Source organism: Rhinopithecus roxellana, chromosome 19 (genome assembly GCF_007565055.1).
Source record: "Rhinopithecus roxellana isolate Shanxi Qingling chromosome 19, ASM756505v1, whole genome shotgun sequence".
Classification (NCBI taxonomy): Eukaryota; Metazoa; Chordata; class Mammalia; order Primates; family Cercopithecidae; genus Rhinopithecus; species Rhinopithecus roxellana.
In genome coordinates, this window is record NC_044567.1 from 3742710 (window position 1) to 3758435 (window position 15726).

Genomic DNA, 15726 nt, shown 5'->3' on the forward strand with positions numbered 1-15726 from the left:
GGGTGTGGTGGCTCACACCTGTAATCCCAGCACTTTGGGAGGCTGAGACTGGTGGATCACCTGAGGTCTGGAGTTTGAGACCAGCCTGGCCAACATAGCCAGGCACCTGTGATCCCAGCTACTCAGGAGGCTGAGGCACAAGAATTCCTTGAACCCCGGAGGCGGAGGTTGCAGTGAGCTGAGATAGCGCCATTGCACTCCATCCTGGGCAACTAGAGTGAGACTCCATCTCAAAAACAAAAGAAAAAAAAAAAGTAGTCTCCAGACTACCTGTGTCTGACTCAACTAGGCTCCTTGTTAGAATGCAGGTTCTGGGGCCTTCCAGAGAATCTACAAAATCAGGGCTGGGGTTCTGGAATATGCATTTTGGAAAAAAAGCTTCCCAGGTAAGTCTGAAGCAGGCTTCAAGTCTGAGAATGGGTGGTCTAGAGCAGATGCTGGGAATCTATGGTCCATGGACCAAATCCAGCCCACAGCCGGCTGCTAAGAACAGGTTCTACATTTTTTAATGCTTGGCAGGGGGCGGTGAAGGGGGGGAGAAGAACCAAAAGAGGAATAATATTTCATGACACATGAAATTTCTCTGAAATTCAAATTTCAGCCTCCAGAAATAAAGTTTTATTGGAATACAGCCACACCCACTCAATTACCTCTTATCTGTGGCTGCTTTCACGGCAGAACTGCAGAACTGAGTTGCTGCCACAGAGGCCATATGGCCACAAAGCCTGAGATAGCTCCTACCCGGCCCTTTGCAGAAAAAATTTACTGACCCTTGTTTGCCAAAATACTCTGGCGGCATACTCCTATTGGTTAAATGTATTTTAGCACAACCTTCCTGAATTATGTGTATTTTATAAGTTACACAGAAGTTATCACTTGACAAATATAGAATGTATATTGTAAAACTTGCACCAAAAAAATGAATGTTAAAAGTATGAGATGGCCAGGTGCGGTGGCTCACACCTTTAATCCCAGCACTTTGGGAGGCCGAGGCCGGTGGATCGCTTGAGGTCAGGAGTTTCAAGACTAGCCTGGCCAACACAGTGAAACCCTGTCTCTACTAAAAATACAAAACTTAGTCAGGCGTGGTGGTGGGCAACTGTAATCCCAGCTACTTGGGAGGCCGAGTCATGAGAATCACTTGAACCCAGGAGATGGAGATTGCAGTGAGCCGAGATCGAGCTACTGTACTCCAGCCTGGGCGACAGAGTGAGTCCATCTCGAATGAATGAATGAATGAGATGAGATGAGATGAAAAAGAACCAGAACCAGGAGTTCTAGAGTTTTCTTCCTATAGGAACATGCAGGCTGTCCCATACCTTGAAGACCCCTGGTAGGCTCTATCCTCTTCACTTTTCTTTTTTTTTTTTTTTTTTTTGAGACAGAGTCTTGCTCTGTCACCCAGGCTGGAGTGCAGTGGCACAATCTCAGCTTACTGCACCCTCCGTCTCCCAGGTTCAAGTGATTCTCTTGCCTTAGCCTCCTGAGTAGCTGGGATTACAGGGGCCCACCACCACACCCGGCTAATTTTTGTATTTTTAGTAGAGACAGGGTTTTACTAAAACCCTGCTGGCCAGGCTGGTCTTGAACTTCTCGACCTTGTGATCTGCCCACCTCGGCCTCCCAAAGTGCTGGGATTACAGCCGTGAGCCACAGTGCCCGGCCTCCTCTTCACTTTCCAGAGAGGAAACTGGTGGGGAGAGGAACAACCATAGAAAGGTGTGAGGGCTCAGGGTTTGAGGATCCGGGAGGACAGAAGTGGGACAGAGAGTGAAGAGAGCGACAGCTCTCCCCCACCCTCAGAGGAAACTCAGAAAGCAAGACACCTAGACAAGGAGAGAAACTGGTCCTTCCCAGACGGGCTCAGTCCTGCAGGAATTTCCTCCAGGCCCTAGCAGGAACCTGGCTGGAAACCAGCTTCACTTCCTGTTCCCCAGGACACTGGCCTGCCTTTTCCTGATCTGGGAAAATGGGGTGGGAGTAGTGGGGTGGGAAGAGGAGGAGAGGCAAAGCCTGCTGTTTCCCGGAGCACCCCTGCCCCATCAGGGCTGTCCTAGCCTGGGCAGTCCCTTTTGGGCATCCCCTCCGCACACCGTCTCTGCTGTCCCCTCTCCCACTTGGCACTCGCTGTGCACAAAAGGCAAGAGCAAGCACATGGCCAGGTAGAGCTTACACGTTAACAGCTGGGAAAACCTGCATCGTTGCTGCTCCTGGGGGCTGAACAGCCGACAGTTCCTGCAGCCCAGGCTGGGGGCACAGGGAGGGCAGTGGCGAGGGCCTGGACAGAGTCTGGAGGGAGTCCGGTCTGGACACAGAGGGCAGTTTACTTAGGGGTTTGGGTCAGGATCAGCCCCTCCTTTCCCGGCCCCCTCCCTTCAGGCCGGAGCAAGGACCCGCACCCACATGGCAGCACAGGCTAAGCCTGTTCCTGAGGTGAGGCAGCCAGCCCGGGCCAGGCTGAAAACCCATCCGACCCCAATACCCACTGGGAGGGGCACTCCAGGTGACGTTCTCATAGACCCAGCACAGAAGGTGAGTCTCCTGAGCCCCACTCTCTTAGTGACCCCTGTCCACTGGTGGTGGTCGTGGGGAGGGCACAAGGGAAGGTGCCACCCCTCCTGAGGCCTCCAGGCTCACAAGGCACCTGGCCTTCCAACTTTTGTCCCGAAGTGGGAAAGGTCAGCTTCCCTTGTTTCCTTTCTGTTAAGGAAAAGAGGCTGCCCCTGAGAACACATGACCAGGGAAGGAAGTGCAGACACGGAGTGGACAGGGACCTGCCCCGGGCCCCAAAGGTGCCAGCAAGGGGCCTGCAGGGACAGGTGTCCTTGATGTTGGGGGCCCAGATGAATGTGTGACAGCTCCCCTGGACGTGACCCTATCTGCATTAGCGATGGGGTGACAGGGAGCCTTTTCCCCTGGGAGGAGAGCAGGTCTGGACCCCACAGGCTCAGTCCCTTATGATGGGCCGCACTGTTGCCAGACCAATGCCTCATCCTTGGGGAAGCTGTATGCTTACTCACATGACCTTGGGAGAGTCACTTTCCCCTCTGGGTCTCAGTTTCCTCATCTGTAAACAAGGCCATGGTACCATCTGCTCCCAGGCAGTCCTGGGAACCCTGACCAGCTCTAGGAACCTGAGCAAACTCTAAGCTGAAAGCAAGTATGGACACGTGGGTATTCCCATAAAGGGCTGGGGAAACCGATCTTGCTTCTCAAAAAGTCATTACACATAGATAAATGTATCTAAAGTTACTGCCGGCTGACCCAGACAGCTGGAGGAATAGCTGCCTGAACCCAGGACGCCCTTTCCGGGTGGCTATCGATGTTAACAACCTCTGCAGCTGCGCAGCTCTTCACACAGCTCGACCAAGCTGTTCATACCCTGACAATCATCGCCCTAAAAATGAGTCGGACACACACACTTGCATTCCCATTTTACAAAAGAGGAAAATGAGGCTCAGAAATTAAATGACTTCCCGAGGCAGAGCTTTCATTGCTCAGTAACAGCCAAGGCTGGCTGAGGACACAAGGACAAAATCCCAGCTAGACAGGCCTTTCCTGAGAACAGGCGCGGAGCAGGGTTACCACACGTCCCAGTTCATGCCTGCTGCCCAGGGATTAACTTCAATGCACCCCTTTTCACTCTCAACAGGAATGATAATCAGAAAGTCACCCTAACTCGAGAGAGAGGGACACCAGGCATGCAACTCAGGATGGGCGGTACAGAGGGGCTAAACGGGCTGAGAAAAAGTGAGGCTCAGCTCCCTCTAGCCTGGGCCCACCTAGGCAAAATTCCCAAACCCTCAGCTTCCTCTCCCTCCCCTCCCCAGCAAATGAGGAAATTGCGTTATTACTCTCCTGACCCACCTACTGGTTTGTTAAGCAAATAGGCACATAAGGGGTATGTTAGCACATTCAAAAGGCAAAGAAACATTTCCCAGCTTCCAAGGGCCTGGCTGATCCCTGCTTCAAGCTCTGAAAAGTTCTGACCTTCTGAGAGCCCTGAGTGAGGACCGCCCTAAGCCCAGACATGTCAGCACAGTCCCAGCTTGGGAGCTGTCCTGGGCCTCTGTGGACAGAGGCCACACTCTACCTGTCCCATGAGGTCCAAGTACACGTGGGTTCAGGGGTCCGGGCCTAAGGACCCTCCCAACTCAGCCAGGACCCTACTAGCTGGGACTCCTGGATGACAAGTTAGGGTCCATGACAAAGCTCTGCTAGCTTATGTTCCGTTTTCTGACCTCCCTACTCTCCCAACTGTGGTGGAAAATAAGTCTGACTCTCCATACGGTGCTCCTCACATGATTCTACATCACGGTGAACGAGGGAACAGCATGCTCCGGTGGAATCATCAGCTCACCAGCTAGGCTCTTTCTGTGGATGCCCTTACATGCACTACTCCTTTTCTTTTTCCTTCCTTCTTTCCTTCTTCCTTTCTTGACAGTCTTGCTGTCGCCCAGGATGGAGTGCAGTGGTGCGATCTCAGCTCACTGCAGCCTCCACCTCCCAAGTTCAACCAATTCTCCCGCTTCAGTCTCCCAAGTAGCTGAGATTACAGTGGCGCACCACCATGCCCAGCTATTTTTTTCTACTTTTAGTGGAGGCGGGGGTTTGCCATGTTGGTCAGGCTGGTCTCAAACTCCTGGCCTCAAATAATCTGCCTGCCTCAGCCTGCCAAAGTGCTGGGATTACAGGCCTGAGCCACTGCGCCTGACCTCGTTTCCTTTTCTCAGCCAGTCCAAGAATTATCGCCATTTTACAGATGGGGAAACCAAGGCTCAAGATGTGGGCAAACAGTGGGTTAAGTCAGAATCCAGTTCAAACATCAGAGCCTCAGTTCTCAACCACCATGCAACACTGCTCCCCATGAGAGACTCACAATATTTTATTTTATTTATTTATTTTTTAGAGACAGGGTCTCGCTCTGTCACCCAGGCTGGAGTGTGGTGGCACCATCATAGCTCACCACAGCCTCAAACTCCTGGGCTCAAGCAATCTTACCACCTCCTCAGCCGCTCCAGCAGCTGGGATTACAGGTGGATGCCACAAGGCACGGCTAATTTTCTTTCTTTTTTTGTAGAGATGGGATCTTGCTATGTTGCCCAGGCAAATCTTAAACTCCTGGCCTCAAGCAATCCTCCCACCACAGCCTTCCAAACTGTTAGGATATAGGCATGAGCCTACCATCCCCAATATTTTATTTTTAAAACAAAAGTCTGCACTCAACTTCATTAGTAATCACAGAAATGCAATTTAAAACCATGGGCTATCACACTCCACACAATCAAAATGCTAAAATGAATGTATCTGAGCACATGGAGCAAATGAAACTCATCTCTGCTGGTGGGAAGGTAAATCAGTGCAGCCACTTGGAAAATAGTTCCTATTATCTGGTAAACTTGAAGGAACACACATTTTTTTTTTTTTTTTTTTTTAGACAGAATCTCACTCTGTCGCCCAGGCTGGGTGCAGTGGTGCAATCTCAGCTCACTGCAACCTCTGCCTCCCGGGTTCAAGTGATTCTCCCTGCCTCAGCCTCCAGAGTACCTGGGATTGCGCCACCGAGCCTGGCTAATTTTTTGTACTTTTAGTTGTGATGGGGTTTCACCGTGTTAGCCAGGATGGTCTCGATCTCTTGAGGTCATGATCCACCCACTTTGGCCTCCCAAAGTGCTGGGATTACAGACGTGAGCCACCGCACCCGGCCCAAGGAGCACACATTCTAAGATGCAGCAGTTCCAACGTACATAGACCTCAGGAGATAATGTACAAAAATGTCCATAGCAACTGGAAACAGTACAAATGTCCACCAGCAACAGAATCAATAAAATGTGATATAAACAAACAGTGGAATACTATATAGCAATGAAAAAGAATGTACCACCACCACACACAAATATATGGATGAATCTTTAAACCCAATGGTGTGCAAGAGAAGCAAGATACACAAAATTACTCTGTGTTCAAAATCAGGAAAAGCAAAACTATAGTGTTTAAGAATACATAATTACATATTAAAATTATAATGAAAAATACATGCTTTCAAAATCAAACTAGAGGATTGTCCAACAAACCTGCCTTCAGACTATTTGACTCTGGGGACAAAACTTTGTTCGACTATTTGCTATTGATTAGGGCCAGACTCTAAATTAGACTGAAGCTCATTATAAAATATAAAATGCTAATTATTTCTGGCCAACTGAGATGCAAAGCATTTCTGCCTGCAGCAAAGATATCTTCAAAGTTTACGGTTTTATTTTCCTGTAGGACAATAACCAATGTATAACTAATGGTAGGCCCTTAACCAGTTCTGTAGCTAACTGTATCCAGCACTTTCTTTTTCTTTTTTTTTTTTGAGACAGAGTCTTGCTCTGTTGCCCAGGCTGGAGTGCAGTGGTGCAATCTCAGCTCACTGCAACCTCCGCCTCCCGGATTCAAGCAATTGTCCTGCCTCAGCTTCCCAAGTAGCTGCGACTACAGGTGTGTACCACCACACCTGGCTAATTTTTGTATTTTTAGTAGAGACAGGGTTTCACCACGTTGGCCAGGCTGGTCTTGAACTCTGGACCTTGGGTGATCTGCCCGCCTTGGCCTCCCAAAGTGCTGGGATTTAGGCATGAGCCACCTTGCCCAGCCCCAGCACTTTCTTTCACAGATTAGCATTTACCTCTGCCTCTCATATTCCCCAGCTTTAATCTCTAGCTGGTTCCCTTATAATTAAAGATATGATAAGTACTTACTACATGGGAGTTACATTTTTAACACTGTGAACACTGGGCTCTTGATAGGCATAGGGTAATACAATGTATAGTATACCTGCCTGGTGAAACACGTGTTTACTGTATATGTTACTATGTGTCATATTTCACATATAAAAAAAGTTTTAAGGACACAAAATTGTATACAGAAAATCAGTATGTAAGTAATAAAAGAAGAGGCTTCAATAAAGGGACTTCTGCAACCAAAGTTTCCCATCCTTGAACACTGCTAGAGCTCATGACAAAAGGCCATGATTCCTAACATGTAACCTTTATCCCATAGCGTGGACCCATCAAAAGGCAACTCTTGAGATGCCTTTAATGATGACACAACTACTCACCATAGATGTGTAATATACTAGCCCCTTTCCTCCTTTCCACACTTTCTCAGTACTAGATAATAGCCAAACTTTTCTGCCAAACTTCACTTCATGTCCCTTCTCTGGCTACAGTGTAGAAAGCAGACCAGTGTGCCTTTAAAGTATTAACAACATTGACAACATAACCGGGTGTGATGGCGTGTGCCTGTAATCCCAGCAATCTGGGAGTCTTAGGCCGGGGTTCGCTTAAACCCAGGAGTTCAAGGCTGCAGTGAGCTATGATCACATGACTACACTCCAGCCTGGGCAACATAGCAAGACCCTATCTCTACAAAAAATATAACAATTAGCTGGGCATGGTGGTATATGCCTGTAGTCCCAGCTACTCAGGAGGCTGAGGTGAGAGGACCACTTGTGTCCAAGAGTTCGAGGCTGCAGTGACCTATGATAGTGCCACTGTACTCCAGCCTGGGCAACAGAGCAAGACCTTGACTCAAAAATAATAATGATGATAATAATAATAGTGACATCATTTATCATATGCCAAGAATTTGGCATTTTCCTTGCAACCACCCGTCAAAGTAGGGCCTACTGTTCCATTTTTACAAATGAGGAAACTGAGGCTCAAAGAGCCCTGCCTGGCCCCAGAATGACAGAAGCTAGAACCTGGGCCCTTACCATCTCCTTCTACCTCACTGTCTCGCCGTTTAGCAACATTGAAGACAGACTGCACTTATCCAAAGCAGACACCCCAGAGGAGACCAGACACTTGTTTTTAAAATGCTCTGGCTGGTAAAAAGCCCTAGTCTGCAGCATATCCCTCCAGGGAAGCAAATTCTCATCCTTTTGCAAGATGGCCTGACCTTTAGAAATAACTGGAGTCAGCTGGGCGCAGTGGCTCACGCCTGTAATCCCAGCACTTCGGGAGGCTGAGGCAGGCGGATCACCTGACGTCAGGAGTTCGAGACCAGTCAGGCCAATATGACAAAACCCTGTGTCTACTAAAAATTAGCCGGGTGTGGTGGCATGTACTTGGCTAGTCCTAGCTACTCAGGAGGCTGGCTGAGGCAGAAGAATCACTTCAGTCCGGGAGGCAGAGGTTGCAGTGAGCCGAGATCGTGCCACTGCACTCCAGCCTGGGTGACAGAGCGAGACTCCGTCTCAAAAAAATATAAAAATAAAAATAAAAAAAATAACTGGAGTCATTTGGTGCTAATCTGGGAAGCAAAGCAACAAGCTACATACAGGAACAGGAATGCTATTTTGGATACAAAACAAAAGGTGTGGCTCTAAACACCCTCTTTCCCAAAACACTTCAGGAGGCTGGGAAAACTTCGCAATGGTTTTATGCGTGGTTTAAAGCTCCCCGGGCCAGGCGCGGTGGCTCATGCCTGTGGTCCCAGAGAGGCCGAGGTGGGCGGATCGCTTGAGTCCAGGAGTTTAAGACAATGTAGTGAGACCCTGTCTCTAATAAAATTAAAAAAAAAAAAAATCTCCCCTCGGAGGCCAGGTGAGGTGGCTCACCCCTATAATCCCAGCACTTTGGGGGGCTGAGGCGGGAGGATAACTTCAATCCAGGAGTTTGAGACCAGCCTGGGCAACATAGCAAGATAATGTCTCTGCAAAAAAAAAGAAAAATTAGCTGGGCATGGTGGTGTGCATACCTGTGGTCCCAGCTACTTGGAGGCTGAGGTGAGAGGATAGCTTGAGCCCAGAAGGTTGAGGCTGCACTGAGCCACGAATACACCACCACACTCCAGCCCAGATGACAGAGCAAAACCCTGTCTCAAAAATAAAAATAGGCCGGGCTCGGTGGCCCACGCCTATAATCCCAGCATTTTGGGAGGCCGAGGCAGATGGATCACGAGGTCAGGAGATCGAAACCATCCTGACTAACACGGTGAAACCCCATCTCTACTAAAAATACAAAAACAAAATTAGCCAGGTGTGGTTGCAGACGCCTGTAGTCCCAGCTACTTAGGAGGCTGAGGCAAGAGAATGGCATGAACCCAGTGAGCCGAGATCGCACCACTGCACTCCAGGCTGGATGACAGAGTAAGACTCCGTCTCAAAATAAATAAATATAAAAAATAAAAAGACAGCTCCCCGGGGTTCTGAGGCACAGCCTGATCTGGCACCCTCTGACTTAGGGGTTGAAGCTTTTTCAGACTTTTAGGTGGTGGCTCTCAAACTTCAGAGAGCACCACAGAAACCCAGGGAATGTGTTTAACATGCTGATTCCTGGGACCCACTCCCAGAGACGCTGATTCTGGCAGCCAGGGAAGAAGGCCTGTGAGTCTGCATTTTCAGTCAACCCTACAGGTGACTGTGCTACAGCTGTCTGGAGGCCCGTATCGGACAGACTGTAATTGCCTTCATTAAAATCAAGAGTCTCCAGGCTTTGCAGTCACAGCCCACAGGTCTCTGCTAAAGCTGCAAAAGCAGCTACCAGGTCGGGCTCAATCCCTTCCCCTAGCTCCTGCAGAGGACCATCAGCTAACTGCAGGGTAAAAGATGGTTATCTCCTGAGGTGTGGATGGTTTGGCCAGGGTGGTGAGTTTTGTCACTAGGATATTAACACCTCTAATAACTGGGGGAGGGAAGAAGACGATGTGGCTTAGGCTGAGTGTGGAGTGTTCTGGAAGCCTGCCAGAAAGGGAAGCAGGGATGACTGGGCTCCTCTCCCTCCTCCAAAACCCACAGGGTGAAGCAATGAGTGAACGGCCAGGGGGCTGGGGTTGCAGACTGGGAGCAAGTGTCACTGATAAAAGACAAGGGCCTTTACATGAAAAGCGCAGGGGCTGAAGAGCCAACATTCCAGTTCTGTGAACCATTCCGGGTTTTCCCCATAACCTAACACCATCTTCCCCCTGCCCCACTTTCCAAGCGGTGAGCTCTGAGACACAGACCTAAAGGGTCTTACTTACCCTTTGGAGGGTCTAAGCCAAAGGGAAGCTCCAGGGTGTGAGGCCAGGCCCTGGCATATAAAGAATCAACCGTGACAGGCCTCTGGCAGTTGTGCGGGGGAGAAGGATGAGCATGCCCGCCCCAGGCATGCCCTGCTAGCCAAAGGGAAGCATGCCATTTCCTCAGGCCACCAATTTCAAACTGCAGGTCAACAATCCAGTTGCAAAACCCATTCACAGTAAGTCTGTAACTAGCATCTTTTTGTTTTGTTTTGTTTTGTTTTTTTTGAGATGGAATCTCAAGTCTCGCTCTGTTGCCAGGCTGGAGTGCAGTGGCACGATCTCAGCTCACTGCAACCTCCAGTGCCATCACGCCTGGCTAGTTTTTGTTTTTTGTGTTTGTTTTTTGTAGAAACAGAGTTTTGCCTATTGCCCAGGCTGATCTCAAACTCCTGGGCTCAAGCAATCCTCCCACCTTAGTCTCCCAAAGTGTTGGCAATACAGTCCTCGAAGGGACTGTATTATGTGAGGGTGTATAGGGGCCTGCAACCAGCATCTTTAGAAAAGATCTGAATGTGGCCGGGCACGGTGGCTCACACTTGTAATCCTAGCACTTTGGGAGGCCGAGGTGGGCAGATCACCTGAGGTCGGGCATTCGATACCAGCCTGGCCAACATGGTGAAACCCCGTGTCTACCAAAAATACAAAAATTAGCCAGGGGTAGTGGCAGGCACCTGTAGTCCCAGCTACTCTACTTGGGAGACTAAGGCAGGAGAATCACTTGAACCCTGGAGGCGGAGCACCACTGCACTCCAGCCTGAGCAACAAAGCAAGACTGTCTCAAAAAAAAAAAAGATCTGAACTCCCTCTAAGTAGGAAGTACTCATTCATGAAAGCTTCTATTCTGTTTTCCCTCTACATAAATGTATGCCTGTTAGATGGGTCAAGAAGTACAATATGTATTTTATTGTAGTCTGAAGTCAGAGTTTGAAAGCCACAGTTTTGGGCATGGCTGGTTCTGCTGTTTGTAGGCTGCCTGCACCTCTGAAATCCACCTGACCCACTACTGCAGCCCACTCTATGCATGGCCCAGCGAAGCTCTTCAAGGAGCGCCCTGCTGAGGCAGCCAGGTGGAGGGTGGGAAGGGATGTGGAGCCCAGGGAGTGGGTGCTGAGAAGACCACCGGAAAGCCAGGACCCCCTCAATCTCTATCCCCAGTTCCTCAGCCCAGAGCAACAACGGGCAACTCACTGATCCCTTCTTGTTCCATACATGAAGACAGGTGCCCGCCTAAACCCTCCCTGGCAGGGCCTCCTGAGCCAGGCTGGCTGGGCAGCCCCTGCAGTTCTGTGTGCGGGTCCCCCATGGTTGCTGCTCACCGCAGTGCCCTGCCCCCACTTGCCTAAAGCCACACAGGCTACTTGCCTGTGGCTCTGCCAAGCAGGAAACCGACGCCTATTCTCTGACCACAGGTGCCATGGAGGGCACACGATGCTGGGGATAGTTGATCCCCCACCCACTCTCCACGCCCGCCCCTGCCACAGCCAGATGCCACTGACCATCAGGGAAGTGTGGGGTGTGAGCCAGGGGGTGCAGGGCTGGCAGGCGAAGCCGGCTGGGGTTTTTACACAGGAAGGAAGAGCAGGCTGATGTGGGGGAGGAGGCCAAGGAAGGGCGGAAATGACTGCAATGTCAGCACCCAGGCGCAGATCAGGGGAGGCCAGGTGCTCCCCGCCCCCCAGTTCTGACCTTTGTGCTAAGATGAGACGTGCAGTCTACACCAATACCCACCATACCCAGAAAAAAGAACAACAGTCAGAGAGAGTGGGGGCTGATTTACCACACAGGTTCCCACACCCCCCACAGAATACAGGCCCTTCCAGGAGAAAATGCTGCGTGGGCTGGTCTGGGGGCACAAAGAGAAGAGGCATCTGGGAACCCCAAGCTCTTCCCCAGGCCCACCCCAGAGGGCAGGGGCGGGGGAGGCACTGGCTCCATTCACATCTGCCAGGCTGCCAGGGAGGGGCCAATCAGAGGGCAGCAGGGATGCCACAGGGCGGGGCGGGAGCTCACGTTACTGATCTGGTCCTGGGTCTTCTTGATTCTCTGGAGCTCGGGCGTGTCTGCCACCACGCTGAAGCCTTTGCCCTTGTTCTTCTCAAACTCCTCCTTGTAGCGCACCTGCAAGGTGGGGAAGAAGAGGGATTGGAGTTGGGCCAGGAGCCGAAAGGGCCTCGGCTTGGGGCCCCTCTGAGGCAGCAACCAGTCAGGAGATGGGGACAGGGAGTCAGGAGAAAGACCCTGACCAGAAGTCCCCAACTCAAAGCAGAAGCCTCAGCTCAAAGGTGTTAGACTCGTAATAATAAGCCACTGCTAAGTCTTCAGTGTGCTGAGTGGCGGGCACAGAGCCCAGGGCCCTACATGAACCATCTCCTTTACATCCCACCATATATGCAGCCACGCAATTAACAGCTCCCATTTACAGACCAGGAAACGGAGCCACAGAAAGGCAAAGTCCCCTGGCCAACGTCACAGAGCTTAGCGGTGAATGAACCGCACTACCAGAGTGCAAACCCTCATCTGCCTGACTCCTGACCCTTCACTCCCAGCCCATCCTGTCTGGAAGCTTATAGGAAAAAGGTTCTTTCCAGAGCTCCCAGGGTGGCCCCAGCCCTCATGTTAGCCAGGATGTGGCCCTGCCCACTGCGCCTGGGGGAGCTTTTCAGCAACCAGCTGAGTGAGGGCTGTGCCAAAGGACAGAGTTGGTGCCCAGAAAGGAGGGTGGTGAGACAGCCCCAGGGAAGGCTCCATCAATGCGCCTTTGACAGGCCCCACGGATTCTGGGAGGCTGCGGGGCTGGCTTCAGAGGCAACGGCCATAGGAGGGGAGGAAAGCAGCAGGGGTCAGACAGCATCTCAGCAGGTCTCCAAGCTCCAGGGAAGAACCCTTCCACCCCACCACAGTACTAGAGGGACTCAAGTCAGACATCAGAAAGGACTTCCCTGGCACGAAAGGTATTGAAATATGAGGAACAGCTTGTCCTCCCCTGGGGGTTTTGAGGAACAGAATGAGGCTGAGAAAACTCATGAACAGGAAACTATTCCCTGGCTTCCAGAGACTTCACTGTCCACCTCAGCAGCCATCTGTTCCAGACCCCAGCAGCTGCTTGGATTTCCTCCACAGGGGCTGCACTGTCCTGGACACGGGTCAGCCCAGGACACAGACCCGGGCAGTTCCCAGGCGGGGAATCATCCAACAGCAGCACCGAACTGCGCTTGGATTGCAGTGACTGCGCCTGCACACACAGCCGTGGCCATACCTGTCAGGTCCCCTGCACATGCCCATAGGGATCAGAGTTGTTTGTCTCCTGAAGCCCCAGTCACTCATCCATGTGGCTCCCTCTCCTTCTCTGTTCTGATCCAGACAAGAAGGGCCTGGATGTGCTGGTCCCCATCGGATCAGAAGTGAATGCAGTGGAGAGAGGGACCAACCCACCCCAAGAGTCCAGAACCTGCCTAGCACCAGCTCTTCTGGGAAGCCCTGGGCCAGCACGGTGACTCTTACTGGGAGGCCCTTTGGGAAGTGGGCATCGGGGAAGGTAGGGCACTCAGAGACAGAGAAACGTAGCTCCAGATACAGAAGCCTGCATCTCAAGCCCCTGGCCTCAGTTTCCTCATCTGTAAAAGAGTTGTCACAGAAATCAGGTATAATATGGGGAGGGAGCTTCTTATCACCAAGTATGGGCACAAAGCCAGGCGGAGCTGGCACTAACACAGGCTCAGTCTCCCACTTCTGAGTGATCTTGGGCCAACGACTTCACATCTCAAGACTCAGTTCCCACATCTGTAAAATGGGTCATAACGCCAGTTATTCCAACCCATGATGCAGACAGTGGCTCGAAAGCAGCAGCGCATTGTGGATGGCCAGTATGAAAGTGCTCTGTCAGCGATGAGGTGCTGAACGAGAGCCAGTCCCCACTCCATCCCCTGCTTCCTGGCTTTCCAAGGGTCAGGCCCCTAATCAGGGGAATAATCGCCATGACGACGCTGCAATGACATCAGCTGGTTCCCAGGCTCGGAAACTGCTTCTGCCTCCCCCTCCCTTTTGGGGAAGGATCATTCATTTCACTGCTAACATAGGAGGCCCACAGAAGGCAGGGCTGAGGGGTAGGTGCTGAGAAAGGAGGGAGCCTGGGATCAGCACCACGTTGCTGTGTGTCTCTAAGTCAGTTCCCCTCTCTGGGTCCCCTGAAGGGAGCTGGCTAGCTGATCTCTAAAATCCCTCCCATTTGGGGTCTGTGACCATTTTTAAGCACCTTTAGACCCTGATCGTGGAGAATCAAGATGGGGAAGGCTCTTTGAGAGGCCTTTGGGTATGAAAGGGGTGGCAGAAGTGAAGGGTGCGGGGCCAGGGGTGTAGGGAGGGGGGCCCAGCCCAGAGCCCCTCCTTCAGGGCTCCCTTCTTGCCCTGGCAGGAGTGCTTGCCCCTGTGGTCTAGGATGGCTCACCAGGGTGCTGTGGGGGTCCCTGTGCAGGGAGGCACCTGCCCAAGGTCACAACCCAGTTGTCGCTCAGGCCAAAATGCAACTCAGTGCTTCAGCCAGAGGACCCCACTCCTGGGAGATGCCTGGGCTCCCACTTTGGAAACTCTGGTGTGAGGGCCAGGACTGACTGGCACCTGAGGCTCCTGACATCCAAACAACCACCATCCATGAAACTCTAACTGTCATGTCAATTCTTAATTATTCTCCCTGTATCTATCTTGCTTCTCATCCCAGCAGACAGGAGGTGCAAATCAACTTTTGTTGGATGATGAATGAATTGATTGCAGACACGTAATCTCCAAACAAAGCAGCATAATTGGGAAAACAACTGCCTTGATGACCCAATATAATAAGAAGGATCATTACTTAAAAATTATGCCAGGCACGGTGGCTCACGCCTGTAATCCCACCGCTTTGGGAGGCGGAGGTGGGTGGATCACCTGAGGTCAGGAGTTCATGACCAGCCTGACCAACATGGTGAAACCCCATCTCTACTAAAAAAAAAATACAAAAAAAGTTAGCCAGGTGTGGTGGGCGTAATCCCAGCCACTTGGGAGGCTGAGGCAGGAGAATTCCTTGAACCTGGGAGCCAGAGGTTGCAGTGTGCTGAGATGGCGCCACTGTACTCCAGGCTGGGCGACAGAGTGAAACTCCATCTAAAAAAAACACAAAAATTAGGCTGGACTTAAAAACAAAATGGCTCATGTCTATAATCTGGGAGGCCAAGGCAGGGGGATCACTCGAGCCCAGGAGTTCGAGACCAGCCTGGGCAACGTAGGACTCCATCTCTATTAAAAAATTAACAAAAATCTCTAAAAAAATACAACATTTATTGAGCAAAATACAATACCAACAATTTCCACTATTATGTGCCTACTGTGTGCTGGGCCAATATACTTTGTAACCCATCCCCTTCTAACAAAAAATAAACTAGTTCTACACAGGGCGCGGTGGCTGACATCTATAATCCCGGCACTTCGGGAGGCAGAGGCGGGCAGATCACTTGAGGCCAGGAGTTTGAAACCAGCCGGGGCAACATAGCGAAACCCTGTCTCTACTAAAAATACAAAAATTAGCCGAGTGTGGTGGTGCACACCTGTAGTCCCAGCTATTCAGGAGGTGGAGGCGAGATCATCGCTTGAGTCTGGGAAGTCAAGGCTGCAATGAGCCAAGATTGCACCATTGCACTCCAGCTTGGG

General features: G+C 51.1%; 1 protein-coding gene across 2 annotated transcripts in view; it reads right to left on the reverse strand.

Moving 5' to 3' along the window:
• LASP1 (LIM and SH3 protein 1) overlaps positions 1–15726 on the reverse strand; it is a 53374-nt gene that overhangs the window by 11286 nt on the left and 26362 nt on the right. For both annotated transcript variants that reach the window (XM_010379331.2, XM_010379332.2), the window contains one exon: positions 12058–12165. In XM_010379331.2, the coding sequence (XP_010377633.1) occupies positions 12058–12165 (108 nt within the window). The remainder of the gene's footprint in view (positions 1–12057; positions 12166–15726) is intronic.